The following is a 26,951-nucleotide window of genomic DNA, read 5'->3' as shown; positions in this document are numbered from 1 at the left end:
TGACCTCACTGATAATGAGGAATTCTTAATCTCAGGAAACAAACTGAGTGTTGCTGGAGTGGGGGTGGGGTGGGAGGGATGGGGTGGCTGGGTGATAGACACTGGGGAGGGTATGTGCTATGGTGAGCGCTGTGAATTGTGCAAGACTGTTGAATCACAGATCTGTACATCTGAAACAAATAATGCAATATATGTTAAGAAAAAAAAAAAAGATAGGAGGGGAAGAATGAAGGGGGGAAATCGGAGGGGGAGACGAACCATGAGAGACGATGGACTCTGAAAAACAAACTGAGGGTTCTGGAGGGGAAGGGGGGTGGGGGGATGGGTTAGCCTGGTGGTGGGTATTAAAGAAGGCATGTTCTGCATGGAGCACTGGGTGTTAGGCACAAACAATGAATCATGGAACACTACATCAAAAACTAATGATGTATGGTGATTAACATAAAAAAATTTTAAAAAGTTTATGCTTGATACTTAATGCTTGGTTTTTGTTATTTTGTTATATTATCTATTGTTTAATACATAGATTAGCTGTATTCTTGTATGTTTTGAAACATTAGGAGAGCCATGAACCTACTACACAAATTTAGAAACAACTCACTACCAGTTACATTGAAGCCACCTGTGTATTCCTCCAAATCCAGTCTATCTTCCTTTTTTGGAGATAATCTCTATTTGAATTTTGCGAGTATAATCTTGCTTTCTTTTCATTTGACTACACCTATTTTATCCCTTAACAGTATGTTGTTCAGTGGTGTTTGGTTTTGAACTTTATGAAAATGGTATAATTTAAGTAGTCTTTCTGTTATTTATTTTCCCTATTTGGCATTGAACTTCCAAGAATCACCATCAGGCTCCCTGAGTCTGCTTCTCCCTCTCCCTCTCCCCCTCCCCCCTGCTCATGCTCTTTCTCTTGCTTCCTCGCTCTCAAATAAAATCTTTAAAAAATAAAAAATCTGTTTCTTGATTTGTCTCTTTAATTTTTATCCCTTTGCTCTTTGTTTTGTTTTGTAAATTCCACATGTGAGTGAAATCATATGGTATTTGTCTTTCTCTGACTGACTTATTTCACTTAGCATTATGCCCTCTGGCTCCATCTTTGTCATTGCAGATGGCCAGATTTCATTCTTCTTTTTCACACTTGGGCTGATTCCATATCATTGCTATTGTAAATAATGCTGCCATAAACATGGGGTACAGGTATCCCTTTGAATTAGTGTTCTTGTATTCTTTGGGTAAATACCCAATCCTGTGATTTACTGGATCATGACATAATTCTTTTTAACTTTCTGAGGAACCTCCGTACTGTTTCCACAATGGCTACGCTAGTTTGCATTCCCACCAAACAGTGCAAATCCTTGCCAACACCTGTTGTTTCTTGTGTTGTTGATTTTAGCCATTCTGACAGGTGTGAGGTGGTATCCCATTGTGGTTTTGATTTGCATTTCCCTGATGATGAGTGATGTTGAGCATCTTTTCATGTGTCTGTGGGCCCCCTCTGTATATCTTTGGAGAAGAAATGTCTGTTCATGCCTTCTGCCCATTTTTTAATTGGATTGTTTGGATTCTGGGTGTTGAGTTTTATAAGTTCTTTATATATTTTGGATACTAACTCATTATCAGATATGTCATTTGCAAACATCTACTCCCATTCCATTGGTTGCCTCTTAGTTTGATGTTTTCCTTAGCTTTGTGGAAGCTTTTTATTTTGGTGAAGTCCCAGTAGTTTACTTTTGCTTTTGTTTCCCTTGCCTCAGGAGACATATCTTGAAAGAAATCGCCACAGCCAATGTCAAACAAGTTACCGCCTCGCCTGTCCTCTCTTCTAGGATTTTTACGGTCTCACACACATTGAGGTCTTTAATCCATTTTGAGTTTATTTTTGTGTGTGGTGTAGGAAAGTGGTCCGGGTTCCTTCTTTTGCATGTAGTTGTCCAGTTTTCCCAACAGGCATTGTTCGAGAGACTTTTTCCCATTGGATATTCCTTCCTGCTTTGTCAAAGATTAATCGGCCATATAATCGTGGGTTTATTTCTGGATTCTGTTCTGTTCCATTGATCTGTGTGTCTGTATGGGCTAGTATCATACTGTTTTGATGATTAAGGTTTGAAATATAACTTGAAATCTGGAATTGTGATGCTTCCAGCTCTCTTTTCCTTTTTCAAGATTGCTTTGGCTATTCACGGTCTTTTGAGGTTCCATACAAATTTTAGAATTGTTTGTTCTAGTTCTGTGAAAAGTGCTGTTGGTATTTTGATAGGGATTGCATTATATGTGTAGCTTGCTTTGGGTAGTATAGACATTTTAACAATATTTATTCTTCCAATCCATGAGCATGGAATATCTTTCCATTTCTTTGTCGTCTTCAGTTTCTTTCATCAGTGTTTACAATTTTCAGAGTACAGGTCTTTGACCTCTTTGTTAGGCATATTCCTAGGTATCTTACTATTTTTGGTACATCTTTATTCTCTATTTGATGGGCTTTTTTCCCCTAATTTTTTTTTTTAAAGATTTTATTTATTTATTCATGAGAGACAGAGAGAGAGAGGCAGAGGGAGAAGCAGGCTCCCAAGGAGCAGAGAGCCCGATGCAGGACTCGATCCCAGGACCCTGGGATCATGACCCGAGCCGAAGGCAGACGCTTAACCATCTGAGCCACCCAGGCGCCCAATTTTTTTTTTTTTATTTTACAAAAAACCCACAAAAACAAAAAACTGCTAGGAATTTTTTGTAAATGTCTCCTGGTAAATGTGTGGGGGTTCCCCTAGGATAGTGTTTCTTGAATACAGGTTCCAACCTATCAGAGATAATAGATTCCAACCTATTAGAGATAATAGAATCAATTTAGTGAGCATAGTAGAAAATATTAGAGCACTTCAGAATAATATGAGTAAATATTCTGTATTGTGCTCTTAAAAGATGTTTCATTTGGGTACTGAGTTTCAGTGTCAAATGTACCAGATAATGACACATTGTTTTTCTACAATGCTTTTTAACAATTTATACTTAGAGTAGTGCTTTGTAGAGATTTCCCTTACTCCCTATCTTCACAGTTTGGAATTGTCAGATATTTTTGTCAGGCTGGTAGATAGAGAACTGTATTTCTGTGTAGATTAATTTGTATATTCCTGGTTACTAATGAGGTTGGCCATATTTTTATATATTTGTTAATGATTAGAAGTTTCTCATCTAAGAAGTGCTAGTCTTTAGCCTGTTTTTCTATAGAGTTGATTGTTTTTTCATTGACTTTTGGAACTTTCTGATACAATGTGAATGTTAATCCTTTGGCAGTTATATTTGTTTTTTTACATATATCTTCCTCCATTTTCTGATTCTCTTTTCATTATTTTTTTTTCTCAACTACTGTAACAGAAGTTAATTTTTATGTAAACATATTTATTATTTTCTTTTATGGTTCATCTTTTTTTCCTCCGAAGTCTCATTCCATGGTCAGAAATATAAGACATTGTAGATGTATTTTCTCAGAAGTTTTAATATCTTGTGTTTAAATTTAAGTCTTTAATTCATTGGGACTTGGTTTTTATGCATGGTTTTGGGTAGAACTCTCATTTTCTTTTCTTTTTTTTTCTGGGGAAGGGGTATGCAATTGACTCAGCACTACATATTGAATAACACATCTTTTCTGCAATCCGGGATCACACTTCTATCATCTGTCATTTTTTCGTGTGTGGGTCTATTCCTAGACACTCTCTTCTGTTCTCACGTTCAGTGTGAACACTGATATAATACTGTCTTAATTGCTTTGACTTTAGTGAGTTTCAGTATCTGGTAATGAAACTCCCCAGCCTGTTCTTCCTAAGGATGACCGTGGTTTTTTCTTATGTCTTTGCATTTTCATGTAAGTTTTAGATTCGCCTCATTAAATTAGTTTTCTTTTAAGATTTTATTTGTTTATTTATTTGAGAGAGAGCAAGAGAGACCACAGAGGGAGAGGGAGAAGCAGACTCTGCGCTGAGCAGAGAGCCTGATGCGGGCCTCGTTCCTAGGACCCCAAGATCGTGACCCAAGCCAAAGGCAGACTTAACCAACTGAGCCACCCAGGTGCCCCTAAATTAGTTTCTAAAAATCCTTATTTGGAATTTTTATTGAAGTTCCATTCGTATAAAGAGAACTGATATCTTTACAAAGTTAATTCTTTCTATCCATTAATACAGTGTAGCTCTCAATTTGTCTTTTTGTTAATGTCTTCTACTAATTTTTTCTCCATAAGATATTGCCCATCTTTTATTAAATTTATTCTTCTTTTTTTCTGTGTTAAGTGATTTTTAAAATTAGATTTTCTAAGTATTGGCTGGTTATATTGATTGTTATATTGCTCTTATATCAAGCTATCGTTCTAAACTTTCATTATTTTTAATAACTTCTATAGATTATGTCAGTTTAGGTTCTTTCTCTACAGTTTTTAAATCTATTTCAGTTACTTACTGAGCCAGCGAGAAGGTGATAGTAGGCATTGTTGTCTTATTCTTGACTTTATTTTTTTTTTTTAAGATTTTATTTATTTACTTGAGAGAGAGAGACACAGCGAGAGAGGGAACACAAGCCAGGGGAGTGGGAGAGGGAGAAGCAGACTTCCCGCCAAGCAGGGAGCCCAATGCGGGGCTTGATCCCAGGACCCTGGGATCATGACCTGAGCCGAAGGCAGATGCTTAACGACTGAGCCACCCAGGCGCCCCTTATTCTTAACTTTAAAGGGAATATTTTCAACATGTTCCCAGTAAGAATAATGTTTTATAGGTACACTTTAAAAAACAAAGGTAAGGATTTTCCTTATTTTTACTATTTATTATGAATAGGCATTGAGTTTTATTAAATATTTTGTCTGCATTGTTTGAGGTACTCATGGTTTATCCTTTAATCTGTCAGTGTGATGAATTACACTTGCAGATATCTAAAGTTAAACCACTCTTGGGGTGCCTGGCTGGCTCAGTTGGTGGCACTTGTGACTCTTGATCTTGGGGTTTTGAGTTCGAGCCCCACGTTGGGTGTAGAGATTACTTAAAAATAAAATCTTTTAAAAAAGAAAAAACACTCTTACATTCCAGCGATTAATCTAATTTGTTCATAATGTGCTAATTTATTTTTTTGAGGATATTTGTATGATTGTTAATGTATAGGACCAGTCTGTAATTTTCTTTGTGCATCCTTGTCTAGTTTTGATAACAAGTTATCTACTTATCTCTTGGAATGAGCTGTGTGTGTTGCTTTTTTTTTTATTCTTTTGAAGAGTTTGTACAAGTTTGGAAAGAAACATTTGTTGAAAAGTTTCCTGTTAAATATCTTGGTCTTCTTTTTTCCTCGTGGACAGATATTTCTGTTTTTTAAAGGTTTATAGGACTTCATTGTTTTTTAAAGGTTTATAGGGCTATTCAGACTTCCTGTTTGTTCTTGAGTCAGTTTGGGCTTGCTTTATTTTTCTAGCTCTTTGGCCATTTTGTCTGCTTTCAAATACAGCTGTTTATAACTTTCATTTATCTTTTTTTTTTTTAATTTTTTTTTTTAAGATTTTATTTATTTGCGAGAGAGAGAATGAGAGACAGAGAGCATGAGAGGGAGGAGGGTCAGAGGGAGAAGCAGACTCCGTGCTGAGCAGGGAGCCCGATGTGGGACTCGATCCCGTGACTCCAGGATCACGACCTGAGCCGAAGGCAGTCGCTTAACCAACTGAGCCACCCAGGTGCCCTTCATTTATCTTTTTAATCTCTGCAGTATCCCATTATATTCCACTTTTATTTCCTATTATTGTTTCCTTCTCTCTCTCTCTTTCTGGATAAATCCTGTAGAGATTGGCTATTTTGTTAGTCTTTCCAAAGAATTAACTTTTCACTTTGTTGATTTTATTACATGTATTTTTCTATTTTACTAATTTCTTCCCTTTGTTATTTTCTTCCTTCTCATTTCTTGAATTTTATTCTGCTTATGCTTCTCAAGTATTTTCAGCCTCTCTTCTAAAATGAGCATTTGAGTTTCTATATTTTTTTAAATTATCACTTTGGTGACAAGTTTGATATTTTAATTGTTCAATTCTAAATATTTTACATTTCTAGCCATTTCTTTTTGACCTATAAGCTATTCACAATTGTTTTAAAGTTTCTAAATCTTGTATATGTGTTTTTTAAAATTTTAACTTTTTAGGAATGCCTGGGTGGCTCAGTTAAGCGTCCTCTATATCTTTACTAACTTTGTGTGTGTGCTTTACCTCTCATTAATTAAAAGAGAAATGATGACACTTCTATTATGGTACATTTTTTAGGGCTTTCCTAAAGTGCTCTGATCAGTTTTGATTTATATATTTTGTGATTCTAATCAGGTACATCCAAGTTCAGAATTCTTATAGGCTCTTGATGAGGTAAACTTTTTCATTGTATTGGGTTCCTCTCTCCCTTATAATGTCTTTTTTTGGTTTTTGGTGTGGTTTTGGTTTTTTGTTTTTTCCTCAAAGTCTTTTCTGGCCAGCAATAATATAATATTAATTAAAAATAGCCTGGTATGTGTTTTTTTTTCTTCTTCTCTTCAATCTTCCCGATTCCTTATATTTCAGCTACAGTTCTTGGAATTAGCATAGAGCTAGACTTTTTTTTATTTTATTATTATTTCTGAGCTGAACATCTTTAGCTTTTAACTGACATATTTAGCCCACTTTTATTAATAATATATTTGAACTGATGTCTGCCATTTTACTTTGTGCTATTTTTTCTTTTTTTCTTATACGCCTTTACCTATTCCTGTCTTTTCCCCTCGTTTTGATTCATCGAGTTTTTACTGTGGGTTGTTAGGCGGTTTTTGTATTTTTGCCTCTATTAGTGTGGAAGATACATAGTCTGTTTCTACTCTTTTAGTGCTGCCCTTCAAATGTTTATCATGTTTTAGCCTAACAAAATCTAAATGATCACTTTACCTCCCAACAACCAGTACTGAGAGCTTAGAATACTTGATTCCAGTTATCTTCCCTCCTTAACTTAAACTATTGTCTATTATCTCAGTTTTCTTAAAAAAAAAAAAAAATATTTTTTTTAGGGGCGTTTGGGTGGCTCAGTTGGTTAAGTGTCTGCCTTCCACTCAGGTCATGATCTCGGGGTCCTGGGATCCAGCCCCCAGTAGGGCTCCCTGCTCAAAGGAGAGTCTGCTTTTTCCTCTCCCTCTGGCCCTCCCCCCGCTCATGCACACGCACTCTCTATCTCAAATAAAATCTTTAGAAAAAATTATTTTTTTACTTTAAAAATTTGCACAAAGTACACCTCACTTTTTCAGTGCAGTTCTCTGAGTTTTAACACACATGGATTTGTGTAACCACCACCCACAAACAGGTAGGGAGCTGTCTATCACCTTAACCTGAAATTGGCTATTCTCACTGAGCCTCATGTTTCTGAGATCTATCTAGTTGTGGCATGCATTAGTGCTCCCATCCTGTTTATTGCTGAGTAGTGTTCTGTTGTTAATCCATTCACTTGTTGACGGTTTGGGTTGTTTCCAGCTTTTTGTCATTGCAAATAAAGCTGCTGTGAACATTCGTGAGATGTTGTAGGAGTGTGTGTGTGAACGTAAATTTTATTTTCTCTAAGGTAGCCTTGCTAGGTCGTATGGCAAGTGTATGTTCAAGTTTGTAAGAAACTGCCCAGCTGTCTTCCATAGGGGAAAACATTCTGCGTTGCCCTCAGCTCCCAGCAATGAGGGGGAGTTACAATTGCTTTACATCCTCTCCAGAACTTAATATGGTGAGGTTTGATATTTGTTGTCGGTGGTGATGGTATTTTTGCCACGTTAATAGCATTACCTCATTTGGGTATTAATTTGCATTTTCCTAATGGATAATGTTGAGAAGTGTTTCCTGTGCTTATTTGCCATCCATATATCTTCCTCAGTAAAGCTTCTGTTCAGATTTTCTGCCCATTTTTTAATAGGATTTTTTCTTATTGTTGAGTTTTAAAGTTCTCTATATATTCTGGCTATGATTCTTTTGTCATGTATCTGACCTGCAAATATTTTCTCTTTCTGTGGGTTGTCTTTCCAGTTTTTAACACTGCCTTTCATAGAGCAAAAGCTTTTAGTTTTGATGAAGTTTAATGCATCAGTTCTTTTTCTTCCATGGATCATGCTTTTGGGTTTTTTTGTTTTTTTTTTAATCAGTTATTTTATTTTATTTATTTATTTTTTAAATTTTATTTTATTATGTTACGTTAGTCACCATACAATACATCATTAGCTTTTGATGTAGTGATCCATGATTCATTGTTTTCATATAACACCCAGTGCTCCATGCAGTACGTGCCCTCTTTAATACCCATCACCAGGCTAATCCATCCTCCCACCCCCCTCACCTCTAGAACCCTCAGTTTGTTTCTCAGAGTCCATAGTCTCTCATGATTCATCTCTCCCTCCGGTTCCCCCCCGCTTCATTTTTCCCTTCCTTCTCCAAATGTCCTCCATGCTATTCCTTATGTTCCACAAATAAGTGAAACCATATGATACTTGACTTTGTCTGCTTGACTTATTCCACTTAGCATAATCTCCTCCAGTCCCATCCATGTTGATGTAAAAGTTGGGTATTCATCCTTTCTGATGGCTGAGTAATATTCCATTGTATGTATGGACCACATCTTTATCCATTAATCTATTGAAGGGCATCGATCATGCTTTTGATAGCGTATCTAAGAACTCATTGCCTAACCCAAGGTCAAAGATATTTTCTCATATATTTTCTTCAAAAGTTTTATAATCTTATGTTTTATACTTAGGTGTGTGAACTATTATGATTTAGTTTTTATACATGATGTGAAGTATGGGTCAAGGTTCATATTTTTTGCATATGAATATTCAGTTTTATCAGAACAATTTGTTGGAAAGACTATTTTTCTTCCTTTGAATGGCCTTTGCACTGTTGTCATAAATCAGTTGGTTATATTGTCTAGATCTTTCTTATTCATTCTGTCCTATTTCTCTTTCTGTCTTTTACCACCATACTCTTTTGATGACTTAAAGAAGTCTTAACATTAGGTAGTGAGTCCTACAAATTTCTTTTTTCTAAAAATTATTTTAGATCTTCTGCTTCCTTCTCAGTCTTATATCGATTTTATATTCAGTTTGGCTGTATCTACAAAAAATCCTGTTGAAATTTTTATTGGGACTGCATTTAATCTATAACTAATTTTTAAATATTGATATCTTTATTTTGCATTTTCCAATCCACACAGTATGTGTCTCCCTTTATTTAGAGCTTCTTTGATTTGTCATAAGCATTTTGTGGTTTCCAGCACATACCTTCTGTACATATTTTGATTTGTATGTAAGTATTTTATTTTATTTTTTTTTGTAGCAGTTGTCAATGGCATTTAATTTTTAATCTCAGGATTCATGTGTTCATTACCAGTATATAGATTAAATTTTATTTTTGTATGTTTGCCTCATGTCATGCAACCTTGTTGAACTCATTTGTTAGTTTTAGGTATTTTTTCCCTGTAGATTTTTTGGCATTTTCTACATGGACAATAATGTCATCTGTAAATAGGGACATTTAAATTTGTTCCTTCCAGATCTGTTTCCTTTTTGTTTACTTTTCTTGTCTTATTGCACAGACTCAGACTTGTGGCACCATGTTGGATGAGTGTCAAGGTCAGACGTACTTGCCTTGATCTCTGTCTTAGGGAGCAAAACACTAATCTTTCACCATTAAGTATAATGTTAACTGTAGGATTTTTTTGTTGATTTTGTGTCTTGTTTTGTTTTGCAGATGTTATTTAAGTTGAGGAAGTCCCCTACTATTTCCAGCTTTCTGAAAGTTTTCACCAAGAATGGGTTTTGAATTGAATTGCATTGTCAGATGCTTTTTTCTATGTCACTTGATGTGATCAGGTTTTTCTTCTTCAGTCTGTATTTAATATGATGGATTACACTGATTGATTTTCAGATCCCTGGAATACTATCCCTGGAACAAACCCAACTTGATAATGGTGAATAATTATTTTTATATATTACTGAATTCTATTTGGTAATTTTTTTTTTTAAAGATTTTATTTATTTGAGAGAGAGAGCATGAGAGAGCGCGAGAGGTGGGAGGGTCAGAGGGAGAAGCAGACTCCCCGCCGAGCAGGGATCCTGATGTAAGACTTGATCCTGGGATTCCAGGATCACAACCTGAGCCGAAGGCAGTCACTTAACCGACTGAGCCACCCAGGCGCCCTATTTGGTAATGTTTTGTTAAGGATTCGTACACCTATATTCACGAGGAATATTAGTCTATAGTTATCTTTTTTTTTTAACTGTTCTTTGGTTTTGGTATCAAAAGAATACTCCCTTCATAAAATGAATTGGGAAGTGTTCCTTCCTCTTCTGTATTCTGGAAGAGATTGGGTAGAAGTGGTGTTAATTCTTTTTTAAACATTTGGTAGAATTATTTTGTGAAGCCTTCTGGACCTGAAGATTTTTTGTGGGGGGTTACTTAATAGTACAAATTCAATTTTCTACTATTATAGGATTATTTAAATTGTTTATTCCTGAGGTGCCTGGGTGGCTCAGTTGGTTAAGCGTCTGCCTTTGGCTCAAGTCGTGATCTCAGGGACCTGGCATCAAGCCCCATGTTGTGCTACCTGCTCAGTGGGGAGCCTGCTTCTTCCTCTCCCTCTGCCGCTCCCCCTGCTTGTGCTCTCTTTCTCTTTTCTCTCAGAGAAAGAGACTCTGTCAAATAAATAAATCTTGTTAAAAATTGTCTATTCCTTTTTTTAAAAATTTATTTGACAGAGAGGCACCCCTTTTCTGTATTGAAATCTACTTTATACGTTCATATAGTCACTCCTGCTTGCTTCTGACTATAATGTTTACGTGGTATATTTTTCTACAATTTTACTTTCAATCTACTTATATAATTATATTTGAAGTGAGGTTTTTGTCGACAACATATTTTTTTTAAATGTTTTATTTATTTGAGAGAGAGAAAAAGTATGAGTGGGGGGAGGGGCAGAGGGAGAGGGAGAAGTAGGCTTCCCGCGGAGCAGGGAGCCCAGTGCAGGGCTCCATTCTAGGACCCTGGGATCATGACCTGAGCCGAAGGCAGATGCTTAACCGACTGAGCCACTCAGGTGGCCCTAGACAACATATTTTTTAACCCACTCTGCCAATCTCTGTCTTTTAATTAGCATATCTAGGCCATTTACATTTAACCTAAGTCTGGCTATCTTAAGGCTTAAGTCCATTTAATTTTTGGTTTTATATCTGTTTTTCATTATTTTGTTTTCTTTTTCTTCCCTTCTGGGTTAGATTACATTTTTATTTCTCTGTAGCATTTTTGAGTGTATATCCTTGTGTAGCTATTTTAGTGGTGGGTGTAGGTATTACGTATACATAGCTTATCACAGTCTACTGGGACCATTATTTAACCAGTTTGAATAAAATCTAGAAACTTTACTTCTTTTTATGTCCCTTTATACTCTCCCAATTATAATTGTATTAAGTATTTCCTCTACATACATTCCAGCCACATACACAGTGTTATAAATTTTGCTTCAACCATCAATTTAGAAGGCTCAAGAGGAGAAAGAAGACAATTTTATTTACTATTTTTGATCACCAGGATTTTTTTTTTCCTTCCTGATACTTCAAGGTTGTTTCTTTTACCATTTCTTTTTGATTGTTTGTTTTTTGTTTAGAACTTCTTTAGCAATTCTTTAAGGCAAGCCTGCTGATGACACATTTTGTTTGTTTTCCTTTACCTGATAATATCTTGATTTTTTTTCATTCCTATAGGATATTTTCATTGAATAGATTGTAGGTTAGCTGTTCTTTTCTTTCAGTATTTGAAAAATGGTGTGCCACTTCCTTCTGTCCTCTGTAATTTCTCATCAGAAATCTTCTGTAATTTGAATTGTTTCCCCTCTGTTAATAAGGTATGATTTTTGTCTCTCTGCCATCAAGTCTTTGTCTTTAGTTTCAGAAATTTGACTGAGTCTTGGTGAGGACTTCTTTATGTTTATCCTGTTTGGGTTTGCTCAGCTTCTTGAATATTATGGCTTTTACCAAATTTGGGAAGTTTTCAGCCATTATTCCTTTGAGTATTTTTTTCATCCCTACCTTCTTTTCCCTCTTCTGGGACTCTGATGACATAAATATTTAATCCTGTGTTATAATTCCACAGGTCCCTTGTTTTTGTTTGTCCGTTTGGTCTATTTTTGCTGTTTTTTAGACTGGGAAATTTCTATTGTGCTTTCTTCCAGTTTACTGATTTTTCTTCTGCTTCCTTCATTCTAGAGTTGAACCTGTCGACCACGATTTTTCAATTTAGATTATTGCATTCTTCAACTTTAAAATTTTCATTTTGTTTTTTTTAAAGATTTTTATTTATTCAACAGAGAGAGATGGGGGAAAGAGAGAGAGAGTGCACACAAGCAGGGGGAGTGGCAGGCAGAGAGAGGGAGAAGCAGGCTCCTTGCTGAGCAGGACCCTGGGATCATGACCTGAGCCAAAGGAAGACACTTCACCAACTGAGCCACCCAGGCACCCCCATTTTGTTCTTTTTTAATCTTCTGTTCTGAGACTTTGTTTTTTGTTTTTGTTCTTGTTTTGTTTCAAGCATGTTCATAAATGTTCATCAAAGCATTTTCACAGTGAATGCTTTAAAGTCTTTGTCAGATAATTCAAACATCTTTGTTATTCTGCTGTTGGCATTTATTGATTGTCTTCATTCAATTTGAGATCTTTCTGATTCTTGATATGATAACTAATTTTTAATTGAAATTTGAGTATCGTATTATATTATGAAATTCTGGGTTTTATTTAAACTTTCTCTTTTAGCTGATTTTCTGTGATATCATTCCAGCAGGGAAGGAAGAATTCTGCTTTGTTACTGCCAGGTGGAAACAGAAGTCCGGGTTCGCCTCTTGGCCTTCACTGGCTCCCCCAAGGGGGTGGTGCTGCTCATGACTGCTGGGTGGGAGTGGGAATTCTGATTCCCCATTGGGCCTTCACAGATACCTCCCTAACTGGGAGGGGTGGGAGTGGTTTGTTATGGCTATCCATTTGGCTTGCATTGATGCCCTGGCAAAGGATGGTTTGTTATTACTGGATGATGGTGAGAGTCCTGACTCCCTCCTGTGCCTACTGTTACACCACCTCTGCAGGGAGGGAGAGGGATGTTTTGTCACCACCAGGTGAGGGTAGATGTGTGGACGGCTCATACGGTTTCCACTGTTACGGCCCAGCAGTGACAAATGTCCCAGCTCCATACTCAGACGTTTCTGATGCTACACTGGCCAGGAGGAGGTGGGGAGGGTTGAGTGCCTTGTTATATATAGCCTGGCAAGTGTGGAAGGCTAGGCTCCCTTCCCAGCATTTGCTGGTATGGGTGGGGTAGGACAACAGTTTTTTGTTTTTTGTTTGTTTGTTTGTTTTTCCTGTAGCATTTGGCTCGAGTGAGCAATTATTGTCTATAAACATTTCCTATCTTGCCAAGTTGCTTGTTTCTGATCCTTCGGCTACAGAAACCTGGCTTTTGTTGGGCTTGTTTTGGCTGTCCTCAATGGTATTTCGGTTCACAGCTTCTGAAGCTCCACGTGTGGAATATATGAAGCAGAAATCCCCACCACGCCATGCCATTCATCGGGTCTGGTGGTACCTAGCCAGGCTGCCTTCTGTCCACCTTGCAGAGTTTTCTTCTTTATTTTTTTTTATTATTTTTTTTTCTTAAAGAATTTATTTATTTCACAGAGAGAGAGGGAGAGAGCGAGCACAAGCAGGGGGAGCAGCAAGCAGAGGAAGGAGGGAGAAGCAGGCTCCCTGCTAAGCAGAGAGCCCGATGTGGGACTCCATCCCAGGACCCTGAGATCATGACCTGAGCTGAAGGCAGACTCTTAACTGACTGAGCCACCCAGGCGCCGTTCTTGTTTGTTTTATACATAAGGTCCCAGGGTTTTGTTTTTACTTAGTGAGGGGGAATAGGTGAAATGTGTTCACTCCATCCTCCCAGAAGCAGAAGTCCTCTCACACTCTTACTTCAATGTATCATTTGTTCTTCAATATTTCATACATATGTCACAGTCTTTGATAACTCTGGTCATTGACGTTCTCCAGGCTCTCTGTATGTTGTTTCTTCTTTCTCTGTACCTTTAGTGTTGACAGTTTGTTTTCAGAGGAATTTGTGCTTTGGATGTGTGAGCATGAGAAGGAGAGACTCCCAGAGACACAGAGAACACACCTATGCGAGAGAAATCATTGACTGAACCTTATCTCTGAGATTCTCCAGACAAGAAATTGAGAATGCTTTGCTCCAAAGAAGATCCTCATTCTCCCCAGATGTGACGCAGGGGTTGCTAATTGGTTGGGGCCCCTCCAGCCCGTGTCCAAGTTCTTTCTTGGAATGTGTTCATCTCAGGTTCAAGCCCCCCCACTTTCTGGTGGGGGTGCCTAACACTCGGTTGGCATATCTCCGTGGTGGCATTTGCATTTGTCACCAGAACTCAGTGTTTTCTTCTTCTTTGCTGTTTATTGATCCCTGCTCAGATTTCTGTTTCTTTTACTTGCTTATTTGGGGGAGGCCATGCGGTATGGTTTGGGGAACATACTTAATTCTGTTATGTAAAAAAAGAATGTCTGGAAAGAAAGAAACGTGTTTGCTGTCCTTCATCCAGGTTCCAGTCTGTAGCAGAAGAGTCTGCAGAGGATCTTGTTTGCCGGAGGATTTACAGTTCCCAGTCAATCCCAGGACTTTTTCTCTTATTAGACATCTCTGCTGCTCATGTCTGTTTTTCTAGTCTCGCCATGAACAGAGAGAGTGGGGAATAAGAATGAGACTCTGTTCCTAATTTTTTTTTTTTTCTTTTTTTTACTGACGTGTTTCTCAATTTTCTCTTTAGGGCAGAAAAGACTGAAGTTCTGAGCGAAGACCTTCTTCAGGTAAGGTCGTCACCAGCCCCTGTATACGGACACCAAATATGTCTTCCCATTACAACTTGAGCTGTTTCAACTGCTCGGACCGCTCTTGGTGCAGTCTCCGTAGACGCAACCTTTCCTCCTTTACCGTCTTTAAATACCAGTTTACATAAGAGTTTTCAGGAGACATGGCAGTCATTTGACTGTGGGGTTCACAGAGAGCCCCTGACTCTGCCATTGCCCGCCCCCTCCAGTTCTCCAGCATTGGGTGTTGTCTCCCCAGCAGTGCTTGTCTCTGCAGAGCACGGGCCAGACTTGCCTCCCACGATCGTCCCGATCGATGGCCCCACTTCTCCTGACCTTGCCCTCGTGCGGTGACGCAACCCCCCACTGCTCTGTCTGCAGGTGGAGAAGCGCCTAGAACTGGTGAAGCAAGTTTCCCACAGCACGCACAAGAAGCTCACTGCATGTCTCCAGGGCCAGCAAGGGGCCGAGGCTGACAAGCGTTCTGTAAGTGCCTTCCTACCCCCCGCCCCGCCAACAGCTTCACCCCTGGAGGACAGGGCACCCACTCCCGGGGCCTCGTTTGGTGTGGCTGTGTCGTCTCTCTGGCCATTTCTGTGTCTGCGAGCTGTCAGGTGGTGCTTCTTTGGTGCGGCAACCCCTTCCCACATCTTCCCGCCCTTTAACCTGCCTGAAGCACCCCCCACCCTGAGCAGGAAGCACACGGTCCCTCTCTCTGTTTTTCCTGCACTGGGGCAACCAGGGTGTGCTTGGGAGTCCACCGTTAGGGAAGCTTAAACCTGGGTCTTGTCTCTGCTTCAGCTCGCTCATAGATTCCATTTCATGTGCCTCCAGAGTACCGTAAGATCTCCCGGAAAAAATTACACTGTGGTTTTGGAGGTGACAGGTGACCTATAAAGACCCTGGGAAAAGGATTTCCCCTATAACGAAACAGTTAAAGAGAGCCAAATGATGGTATCCTGACGTCTTTGTGTGTAACCTGTATCAGTACTCACGGGCGGTGTGTATTGTGATTCTGTTGAGCAGTTCTTGCTGTAAACAATCATCATAGCTGGCTCACTTTCCCTCCTAACCTCCTGCCCCGCCCCCAACTCCACCAACGCTTAAAATATTTTCCTAGATGTTCCTTTGGCTTTATGACAAGGGATCTGCAATCTGGGACGTTTTAATCCTCCTTGAGTTTAGAGTCGACATGTTTGGTGTCTGATTGTCTCTGACCTGGAGTTACTGTTGGCATCTGCTTCCCAGTGGTCTCTCTGAGCCGCCCCCCACCCCCTCCCCAGCTCCCGTGGCCTCCTTTCTAGTGACGGTCACATGATGTGTCCTGACGCTTCATCCCAGTCCCACGCTGCAGTACAAGACGCCACTCTGCCTACCCTGTCCATCGTTCTGTCTTCTTCCCAGCCCTGGTGTCTTCTTCTCTCTTTTTTTGAGTATCCATTTTAACTTTTTTATTTATTTTTATTACGTTATGTTAGTCACCATACAATATCATTAGTTTTTGATGTAGTGTTCCATGATTCATTGTTTGTGCACAACACCCAGTGCTCATTGCAGTACGTGCCCTCCTTAATACCCATCACTGGGCTCACCCATCCACCCACCCCCTTCCCCTCTGAAACACTGTTTGTTTCTCAGAGTCCATAGTTTCTCATGGTTTGTCTCCCCCTCTGATTTCCCCCCCTTCATTTTTCCCTTCCTTCTTCTAATGTCCTCCATGCTATTCCTTATGTTCCACAAATAAGTGAAACCATATGATAATTGACTTTCTCTGCTTGACTTATTTCACTTAGCATAATCCCCTCCAGTTCCATCCATGTTGGTGCAAATGGTGGGTATTCATCTTTTCTGATGGCTGAGTAATATTCCATTGTGTATATGGACCACATCTTCTTTATCCATTTGTCTGTTGAAGGAGCCGGGATGCCCTTCAACAGACGAATGGTGTCTTCTTTCTTAATATTCCCAGCAGGAATCTCTTAATGTGTGGTAGAAATGAAACGTTCACGGGTTTGGAAAATGTCTATGGAAGTAATTCTGTGTATATCGGGAATTTCAGCAAGGGGAACCTGAACAGTCTAAAGGGAGAGTCTGGAAAATTGCTTTGGACGTGAGACCCATTCATTAAACAAACATCTAAGGTGGGACTCCAGGAGATAGATGTTTTGAGTAGGGGCCTGCCGCCAGGCCTGGCCATGACCCACTTCCTTTCATCTGTTCTAAGAAGGGCTGTTTTTAAAATAACTGGTCTACAATACAGAATAGGATCAGGATTAGCAACTGAACATTATCTCTAGAGGGTTGAAACTGGCCTTTGGTGTTGTCAGGTTGATTACTACTAGCGTTATTTTTTCTGGGATGAGGTAAAATTGCCTAGATGTGTCGGGTTTGAATTGAATTGAGGGTCTTGCAAACTATATCAGTTAAGAGGCATTTGGCTCCCTACGTGTTCTAAAAGATGGGATATTAATAGAAAATTTAAGATCTGGTGAGGCCAACAGGTCAGGGGATCACTGGCATTAAAAACGTAAATTTGATGGGGGGTGCACCCTGTGTCATATAGGGCCATACGGGGAAGCACCAGAGTTACTCAGGATAGAAGGAGGAAAATGTGGGCAAGAGACATGATTGTGCTTTCCCCTGGGAGGAATGGATGAAGCAGGATAAACAGGCTTAGGATGGGCTTGTTTGAGAAACTTCAGCAGGCTCTCATCCCTAGTTGTCTGGTACCTGGTCCTGAGGGGGTTAAGGCAGGTGGAAGTGGCCTGGAGAATGAGAGCACCATAAAAGAGGTAGTTGGGGTGTAGGCTAGGCTGTGGATTGGTTGGTTTTCATTTGACAGGCACGCTCATGCGTGAATTGTTGACTGTCTCCAAGTATTGGCTAACCCTGGCAGAGGCGGTCCCCCCAGGGTAAGCAAGACACCAGATGTCAAAGCCTCAGAATACAACAAATAGAAGACATAGTTAACACACTAATTAATTGTGACTTCAGCAAAAAGGCACTTACTGTATATTACTTCACAAGATGTCTGGAGTAGCGGGTCCCAAGGTGTATTCAACAGCTTTGGGTCAGCAGTTCTGCAATGTTCTGGCTCCTCCCAGTTGTAATGAGGCTGCTGCAGCCCCGGACATCACATCTTCACGTAACCACATCATAGGCATATAGTGTGAGGGTGAGTGGTAAGAGGATGAACTATCTTTGCATGCTTTTTTTTTTGTTTTTATCAGGGAGAAAAAAGTCTTTCCTGGAAGAATTTCTTTTATGTCTCCCTGCAAGGGAGGCTGAGAAGTGAGTATGTGTTGGAGAGAATTGGGTTTGCCTTGACTGGCCGTGAGGCACCTGCTGGGATGCACGTGATCGGGCTTCTGTTGGCAGGGAGGGCACGCAGTGGTATGGTCAGGCCCTAAGGGTTGCAGCCACGTTAATACAGTGATCACCATGCAAGCTGGATACCCATGGGGTTGACCTGGAGGAAGTATGTGCTGGAAGTGGGTGCTCGAGTATGTATAGGTCAGTGATTTTCCCGCACAGACTTCGCGTGTTTGATTGGGTCAGTGATTTCTTGAGCTGATCAGTCTTTTTGTGTCTTCATAGGACTGAATATAGGATCCGGCTGAAAAGAAAGTCAGAGAGCTGTTTTAAATATTTAACAGCCACAGACTGGCAGGAGAAAAATGTCCAAGGCCACGACTCAAATACACTTTTCCGGTTTTTTTCTAAAGTAACACATCAAGGGATTTAATAGGATACATGACACTTATTAATTGCCTCGGGTACTGAAATATGTACTCGGTTCTTTGAGATTATTAGGAAAGGAGATGTGTCAAGATCTAAGGAACAGCGAAAAGAAAAAGAGATTAAAAGTGAGAAACTTAAAAAAAAAATTGAAGGGGGAAAAGTGGGAGTGAGGGAAGCAACAAACAAACAGTAAATAGGGAGGTTGGGTGTGAAGAGAGGGTCGAGAGGTTAATATAGAGAAGAAACTGATGGCGGCCAGAGGGGAGGGCGGTTGGGGGGGAACGGGTGACATGGGTGGGAGGGCAGTGGGAGGTACCAGCTTTCAGTTATGGATTGTACAAGTCAACAGGGATGAAAGGCACAACATAGGGAACATAGCGTATTGTAACAGTGCCGTATGGTGACAGATGGTGGCTATGCTTACGGTGAGCATAGCGTGCATGTGTATACAGTTGTTCAATCACTGTGTTGTACACCTGAAACTAATGTGGCATTGTGTGTCATCTCTACTAAAGTAAAAAGGGGGGGGTGGTCAGGAGATGCGTGTTCTCCTAGGGAATGAGGCCATCTGAAGTGAGCAAGTGGGGTCCTAGCATCTCAGAATGGGAAGGGACTATAAGAGTGTCCAGTTAGAGGGGCTCCTGGGTGGCTCAGTCGGTTCAGCGACTGCCTTCGACTCAGGTCATGATCCCAGAGTCCCGGGATCGAGCCCCGCGTCGGGCTTCCCGCCTGGTGGGGAGTCTGCTTCTCCCTCTGCCCCTCCCCACTCTCATGCTCGCTCTCTCTCTTTCAAATAAATAAAATCTAAAAAAAAAAAAAAAAAAGTATCCATGCAGTGTTGGGCATTTTATTGGCGCACACGACACATTGCTATTTGTCACTTCTTTTTAAACAAGCTCATTAGCCCTTTAGCAGTTGAGTGCAGTTTCCAACACCAAAGCTTTTATCATAGATCTCTAAAGGTTTGGCTCTAAAAGCTGAGGCTGGCTGTCCCATGGGAGTGGACAGAAACGTGGAGTTTTGTGGCCGCAACCTGAGTGACCAGAGCAGGGTTATTCGGTGAGCACAGAGTTAAACTGGATTCCTTAAGTGGGATGGAGAATAGAAAGGATACGAATTAGGTTTCCATGTTGCTTCCTTCAGTCCAAGCTGATTGCCGGTTATTTCATCGGTTTTTAAGACCATCAGCATAAGGAAAATAGTTTTTCCCTGTCCTTGCATTTCTCGTGGGGAAGTAACATTGAACAAATACACTGTTAGCGGGAGTCCTTCTCCACCTTCCTCACTAAATACTTGGAAAGCGCCACGTCCACCACGCAAGGTGGTGCATCTGCCAAGTGCTGAGCAAACCCAGCAGGATCCCCATCCTCTGGAAGCTCATGGTCTTCCAGGGAAGCAGCCGGTACACGGAGTCATTAGTTCCTCAGCTGAGGTTTCAGGGCGAAGAAGAAGAGCTCACTAGGAATTAAATAGTAGAAGATGTCTGTGAGGAAGTGGCCTTTAAGGGCATCAGAAGATAATGGCAGCCAAAGGGATGAAGCTGCTTCTAGGACGGGGCAACAGCTGCAGAATTTTCAGAGACAGGAAGGAGTTGGGGCATCTTTGAGAGACACGAAGGTGGCCAGTGACTAGAATATGGACAGCGACAAGGAGAGGGGCCGGAGATGGGACTGCGGGGACCCCATCGCACCTTAGAGACCATGGTAAGGATTTGGGGGAGCCAGTGTTTTAATCAGAAGGGGCATGGTTTATTTATTTATTTATTAGCAGTCGTGTCAAAATGGATACATGGGGGCAGGAGCTATAGCGGAAGAGACCGACAAAGATGGGAGCCATCTAGGCGAGATGCATTGGGATCAGGGAAGATGGAGAGAAATCGGCAGATGCGGTAGATACACGATGTAGAGCATGCAGGACTTGAGTCGATGTGGGGTTGTTAGGAGTGGAGAGGGCTTTCAGGGTCTCTGGTTTGAGCGACTCTTAACTCCATAAGATTTGATGAGATCACCTAAGGAGACAAATGGCCCTTGAATCAAGAGCCCCAGGACCTGTAGCATTTTAAGCCCTAACAGGAGCTGGATCTAGCAAAGAAGGCAGAACAGTCAAGAATAGTATGGGAAATCCACCGCCTACTCACTTCTAACTCCCAGAGGTCACCCTATATTTTTCTCTTTCCACAATCCAGACTTTCAGAAGGTCCCACCTGCTCTTCCTCCAGACAATTTCCATTGCCTTCAGTATTTGCCACCCTCATCCATGCATGCATCCTCTCTGGCCTCAACACGGCCAACCCTGGCAGGTCTCCTGCTCCTCCTCAACCCTGTCCTCTTCATAATCCATTCTCTACACCGGAGATCAGATGGAGCCACCGTCCTGCTGAAATCCCACCAAAGGATTCCCGTTGTAGAATCAAATTTCACCTCCTTACCCTGGCCCTTGGACCCTCATGACGCGCCTTCGCCTGCATCTCTGAGCTCGGCTCTTGCTCCCATCCCCGTCATCACTGCCCCCACGGCACTGACCTGTCACAGAACACAGACATGCCCACAACTTTTTCCTTTTCTAATTCTAGCCCTGGGGTTCTCAGGACGGCTCCCCTTCCCTCCTAATGTTTGTTCCCTTCCTTCCCGCAATCACACCGCCCCATTTTATTTTTTTCAGAGTGCGTATTATTATCTGAAATCATGGTGATTGTTCCCCATCACTGATGAGTTGAGCTCCATGGGAGCAGGGATCTTGTCTCTCCATTATGGCTATATTTTTAATGCCTAGAACAGGGCCTGCCACAGGGTAGGCAAGGCTAAAAATACATTTGTGTCATGAATGGATGGCCCATGAGTATTTTAGGCGCAGAACCTGCAGAATATGTCAGCACGCCACTTTGAATCTTTCCTGTTCTCTACAGAAGCAATTTAGCATGATGATTCTGCATTTAAGCTCTGGCAGCTTGACTACCTAAGATTGAAGCCCAGCTCCCCTGCTTTCTGGACAAGTTCGTTAGCTCTGGAGGCCCTGGTTTCCTTATTTGGGAAATGGTAATAACAGTAATGAATTTTTACCCACTAAGGTTGTTTGAGTTTGGTGAGGTTAGTCCGTGTAAACACCTAGCACGATGCTTTAACATAAGAAAACATTAAAGAAGTAGAAGTAGAACCTGCTGCCATTATCACAGCCCCACTGTTCTGCCGAAATGACCATCGGGAACTCCTGACCCTGAGCAGTACATCTGGGCTGTGTCTTTTGGGGAGTGAACCCCAGGAGAGCTACTTGCCTGGGCTTGGAATTAGAGGAGAGTGGATAGCAGTTTTCAGAATTAGAGGGTATGGGGTGTGTGTGTGTGCGTGTTGGGGAAACAGAGTGGATATTAGGATTAGACTTTTTGTCTCTGAGTCATCCTACAAACTGTTGCTTGTGCCCGAGATATTTTAGAGAGAAGAGTCATCTCAGAAAAGTCAGATTGACAACTTCCAAACCCTGGAACATTCTGTCTTCCCTAACCTTAATTCTTTGGGTTCTATTGGTACTCTAGAGTCAGGGGAAAGATTATTTTAATACCTTCTTTTTGATCTGAAAGATCGCTGGCTGGGATGAAGGTTGCTAAGTAAGGTCTTTTTACCCAGGCATTCATATCTCCCTGAGCATCGGGTGGCCTCAGCCTAGATCCTTGTTCATAGAGGGAGACCAATTTCAGCTGCTTCTGTAGATCATTGGGCAGTTTAATCCTTCCTTATATCCTCTACATGAAGAGACTCAGTGTCCTTATCCGTGAAGGTGGGGGTGAGCAGACTGGGGGTGGGGGGTGGCGGGGGGAGAAAGCAGATAATACCTCGGTATAGGCAGTCGTGAGGTTCAGTAACGTGCCTGCCATCCACCGAACCCTCAATTCTTCCTTCCTCTCAGAGAATCTCTTTAGAAACAGAACTAATTTGTAGTCTGTTGCAGATTGCAGTTCATTAACTTCTCTTTTGCCATCTTTGATTACACACTGTCACTATCCCCTTTTTGACATGAAGGTGTACAGCCTTGATTCATTTCTTCCTTCCTCTTTTTGCTTAGTGGCTTCCTTCTCACTCCTTGATTTCAAAAGCATCTATACAGGGGCGCCTGGGTGGCTCAGTTGGTTAAGCGACTGCCTTCGGCTCAGGTCATGATCCCGGGGTCCTGGGATCGAGCCCCGCGTCGGGCTCCCTGCTCGGCAGAAAGCCTGCTTCTCCCTCTCCCACTCCCTCTGCTTGTGTTCCCTCTCTCACTGTGTCTCTCTCTGTCAAATAAATAAAATCTTTAAAAAAAAAAAAAAGCATATATACAAACAAAAACAAATCATTAATTTCCACCAAGGTTTTGCCCAATTAACCCCCTTCACTCCTGCCCTTGGAAGTCCACACACTAATTCACCCTCAGCCTCCCTCCTAGAGGGGATTCTTCCTCCTGAGAGTCACCTGCTGGGTTGTGACAGTTACACCGTCAGTAGAGGACTTGTTAAAATGAATTTTCTCCTCTTCCTTCCGTGATCTATGTAGCCGTTAAAAAAAAAGAGGAAGAATGGAACAGCTCAGTGTGTCATGATGGGAAATGACCCAAGAGGTATCTGTACACAAAAAGGAAAGCAAGGCTCAGAGTGGTGGGTATAGTATGCTAACATTTGCAGGGGAAAAAGTATCCACTAAAAATAGACACGCACATATGTGTAATTGGATTTGCTTAGAGTGTTTATGGAAGGATGTACAGAAGACTTATCGCTGTCATGGTGTTTGGTGAAGGGCACTAGGTGTCCAAGAGTCAAGGATGGGAGGGACACTTGCTGCTGTAAACTTTCTAGTGACTTTTGAGTTTTGTGCCATACGCATGTATTTACTGGTTAAAAATCTGTTAGAGTGTTGGCTCGCAAACTGGCTCTTGGACACAGAGGGCAAGGAGAGACCACAGAAAGAGACAGACCGCTCCAGGTTTGGTAGGTGGCAGGTTTAAGAAGCAAGGGAGCTTATATATGAGGTTCGTCTTGGGTGGTCACAAGACTAATTGATCCCCACACCCACACGCCAAATCTTAAAAGTTTATAAAGAGACCGTAACTGGGTTCGGTCACGTATATGTCCAGATGGTCTCAACAGCACCTTACTTTCCCAGGGCTGTGTCCTTAGGGCAGCTTCTAGCTTGGGCAAGACAGGGTAGGAGGGGGGCAAGGAACCTCTGATTGCCTGGGTCCAGCTCACGGGTCAGTCAGCAGTCACGTGCTCTCAGTGACCTCCTCCAACACGTAGCTAGCTAGCTAGATAGAACAAAGAGCAAGAGAGAGAAAGGTTATTCTCCATGTTAAAATATTATGGATTAAAAGACCATCGAAACAGGAATAACTCTCACTTTGTAATACTGTGTCACTGGATGCTACTCTCTTTGCCGCCTGAAAGCCTCTCAGAGTCATTAGTGAGGGTGTTAAGTGATGAAATGAGTGGAAGATAATAATAATAAGTGGAAAATAATAAAGTCCTGCACTTCAGGCTGCTTTTTCTGGTGTGGATTGTGCAGAACAGACACTTGGCTGTGCCCACCATCCTTCTCCAACACTGGCTAGCCTCGCGGTCCTCATCAGCTGTTTTTGTTCTCTTGATCTTGACCCTCCTGCCTTTAGCCACCCACAGGCCCAGTTTCCTGCTTGACCCACTGGTAGGACTAATTGAGCTCATCCTTGTCAATATATTAGAAAAACTCAGGTCATCAACTGGTAGATACATTTCCCCAAAGGATGTCAATTTCGAGGTTATTGGAGGTCCCCCCTTTAGTCTGTTCTAGGTATGGTCTTTCTTACTTTGTTTCATCGTCAAATTTTAAAGAAGGATTCTGGATAGCCGAGGTCCTGCCCCAAAGGCAGGAGTCATGGGACCCGGGATGCTCAGCACGAACCCAAGTGGTCGTCCTGTGTGAGCTAACCCATACTGGGATTGTTCTACCTGACATTCAAGGTAGAGCATCTTCACTGGTTTGTTATTGGAATATTTTAGGAACTTACATATTGAAGACCTTTCTCCTTTTTTTTTTTAAAGATTTTTTGTTTATTTTTTTAACAGAGAGAGAGAACACAAGCAGGGGGAGTGGGAGAGGGAGAAGCAGGCTTCCCGCTGAGCAGGGAGCCCGATGCGGGGCTCGATCCCAGGACCCTGGGATCATGACCCGAGCCGAAGGCAGACGCTTAACCGTCTGAGCCACCCAGGCGCCCCATGAAGACCTTTCTCCTTAAACCAGGTGTCTCAGCCTCAGCACTCTTGATATTTTGGGCAGACTGTCCTGTGCATAGTAGGATGTTTAGCAGCGTCCCTGGCTTCTCTCCATTAGATGCCAGTGGTGGTCCCCATGTTGTGAGAAGTGAAAATATCTCCATACATTGCCAAAGTTCCCAAGAAGGCAGAATCACTCCTGATTAAGAGCTAATACCTTAAGTCATGGTGCCTCTGTGAGCATATATTCATACCTGCCTCTTTTCATTTTTAACCACTTTAGACACTTTTTAAAAAATGTGCTTTAAATAACTTTTTTTAAAAGGCAATGTGGGAGTACCCACTCTCATAACACTGTTTACTGCACCTTTAATTAAGTCTCCAGAAATGTGTACATAATACCTTTGTAGGACAACTAGAAAGTGATGTTTATATTTGGATACATTAATACTGAGTTGTATGGTCTAGTTTTTACCAAGAAGAATGTCCCATTTTATTTGAAGTGATGAGTAATGAGTTTATCCCTTGACTGAAAGGCGTCTGACTTCACTGGAGGGGACACGTCTAAGCACAGGGAGGGGTATATATTTTAGACCCACTGAAGGACCTTAGCCACACAGGTGTCTTGGGCTCCCTCTACCGGGATTTACCTCAGGAACCACATGAATTTCCACGTCACTCTTGGGGGCTGACCTACCTGCCCGTGTCTTCCCTGGAGATAACTTAGAGCATGCGGATCTCCTGGGGGTGTTCAAAGCAGGGACCTCAAGCCAGCCATGTTAGTTCTACCTCAGGGCCTTTGCACTTGCAGTTCCCTCTACCTGGACTGTTCTTTCTCAAATCTTTTTGAGGCATGGCTGACTCTCTCCCACTTGAGTTGCATCTTAAATGCCACCCCCTCTGAGAGGTCTTCCCGTGTTGGGGCTCCATGCCCCGCCACAGCCCACTCCTCATTGTCCTGATTTCTGTTGTCCATACCACTTCCAACTATTTGAAATGATCCCTGTTACAGTTTGCATGTTTATTATTTGTTTCCCTGCATGTAGAATATAAGGTCCATGAGAGGAGCTGAAGATCTCTGTGTAGTAACACAGGAGGCTCCGGACTGCGTGCAGTCCAGTTGCTTTCCAGTTGAGGAGCTTATCTATGTAGCATTGTGGTTTCGGCTCAGTGAGGAGAGGGCTTGTCGGTGCTTATTAGCAAGGAGGGAATGGGCCATGCTACAGTAGTGTGGATTTGCCTCTTTTTGATACTTCCTGTAAATCGAATCATCTGATCAATGCCTTGTGTGTCTGGCTTATTGAGCGTGAAGTTCTCTAAGGTTCATCCATGTCCTAGTATGTGTCAGCCATTCATTCCTTTTTACAGCCGAATAATATTTCACCATATGCATATACCATTCGTAATCCATCCATTCGTCAGTCGACGGACACTGGAGCTCTTTGCACCTTTGGGCTGTTATGAATAGTGCTGGCATTCACGTGCATGCATGGGTTTTTGTTTGACAGTCTGCAGTTATTTTGCATGGCATTGAGTAGCCTTGCCGGGCCGTTTGGTAATTTTGTTTAATTTACTGAAATACTGCCAAACTTCAGCACAGTGCTGCCCCATTTTATGTTTATCCCTGCATAGCACAAAGGTTCTGCACAGGCTCACCAGCACTCCCCGGGCTCACCAATACTTATTTTCTGATTATTATTATTACTCCTCTTGCCATCCTAGTGGGTGTGAGGTGGTAACTCACGGTGGCTTTGATTTGGATTTTCTTCGGACTTTCTTCGTGACTCATGATGTTTAGTGTCTTTTCTTGTGCTCGTCAGCCATTTTCTATTTTCCTTAGAGCGTGCCTTTATTTATTTTTATTTTTATTTTTTTTTAAAGATTTTACTTATTTATTTGACAGAGAGATAGAGAGACAGCACACGTAGGCAGAGTGGCAGGCAGAGGGAGAAGCAGGCTTCCCGCTGAGCGGGGAGCCCGATGCGGGGCTCGATCCCAGGATCCTGGGATCATGACCTGAGCCGAAAGCAGCCGCTTAGCCGACTGAGCCACCCAGGCGCCCCGCGTGCCTTTATTTTTATGCTTATTTTCTTTGCATTGT

At 41.6% G+C, this 26,951-nt stretch overlaps 1 protein-coding gene across 5 annotated transcripts in view; it reads left to right on the top strand.

Moving 5' to 3' along the window:
* Positions 1-26,951, top strand: part of ARHGAP44 (Rho GTPase activating protein 44) — a 132,723-nt gene that overhangs the window by 44,119 nt on the left and 61,653 nt on the right. For all 5 annotated transcript variants that reach the window (XR_014140619.1, XM_081805692.1, XM_081805691.1 and 2 more), the window contains exons 2-3: positions 14,859-14,898; positions 15,280-15,384. Coding sequence is in view for 4 of the 5 variants with exons in the window: in XM_081805692.1 (XP_081661818.1) it covers positions 14,859-14,898; positions 15,280-15,384 (145 nt within the window). In the remaining variant the exon portion in view is untranslated. The remainder of the gene's footprint in view (positions 1-14,858; positions 14,899-15,279; positions 15,385-26,951) is intronic.

Source organism: Leptonychotes weddellii, chromosome 15 (genome assembly GCF_054177405.1).
Source record: "Leptonychotes weddellii isolate Sample4059 chromosome 15, ASM5417740v2, whole genome shotgun sequence".
In the NCBI taxonomy this organism is placed as follows: domain Eukaryota; kingdom Metazoa; phylum Chordata; class Mammalia; order Carnivora; family Phocidae; genus Leptonychotes; species Leptonychotes weddellii.
Note: the sequence above shows the minus strand (reverse complement) of the source record. Positions and strands in the feature narration are given on the sequence as shown.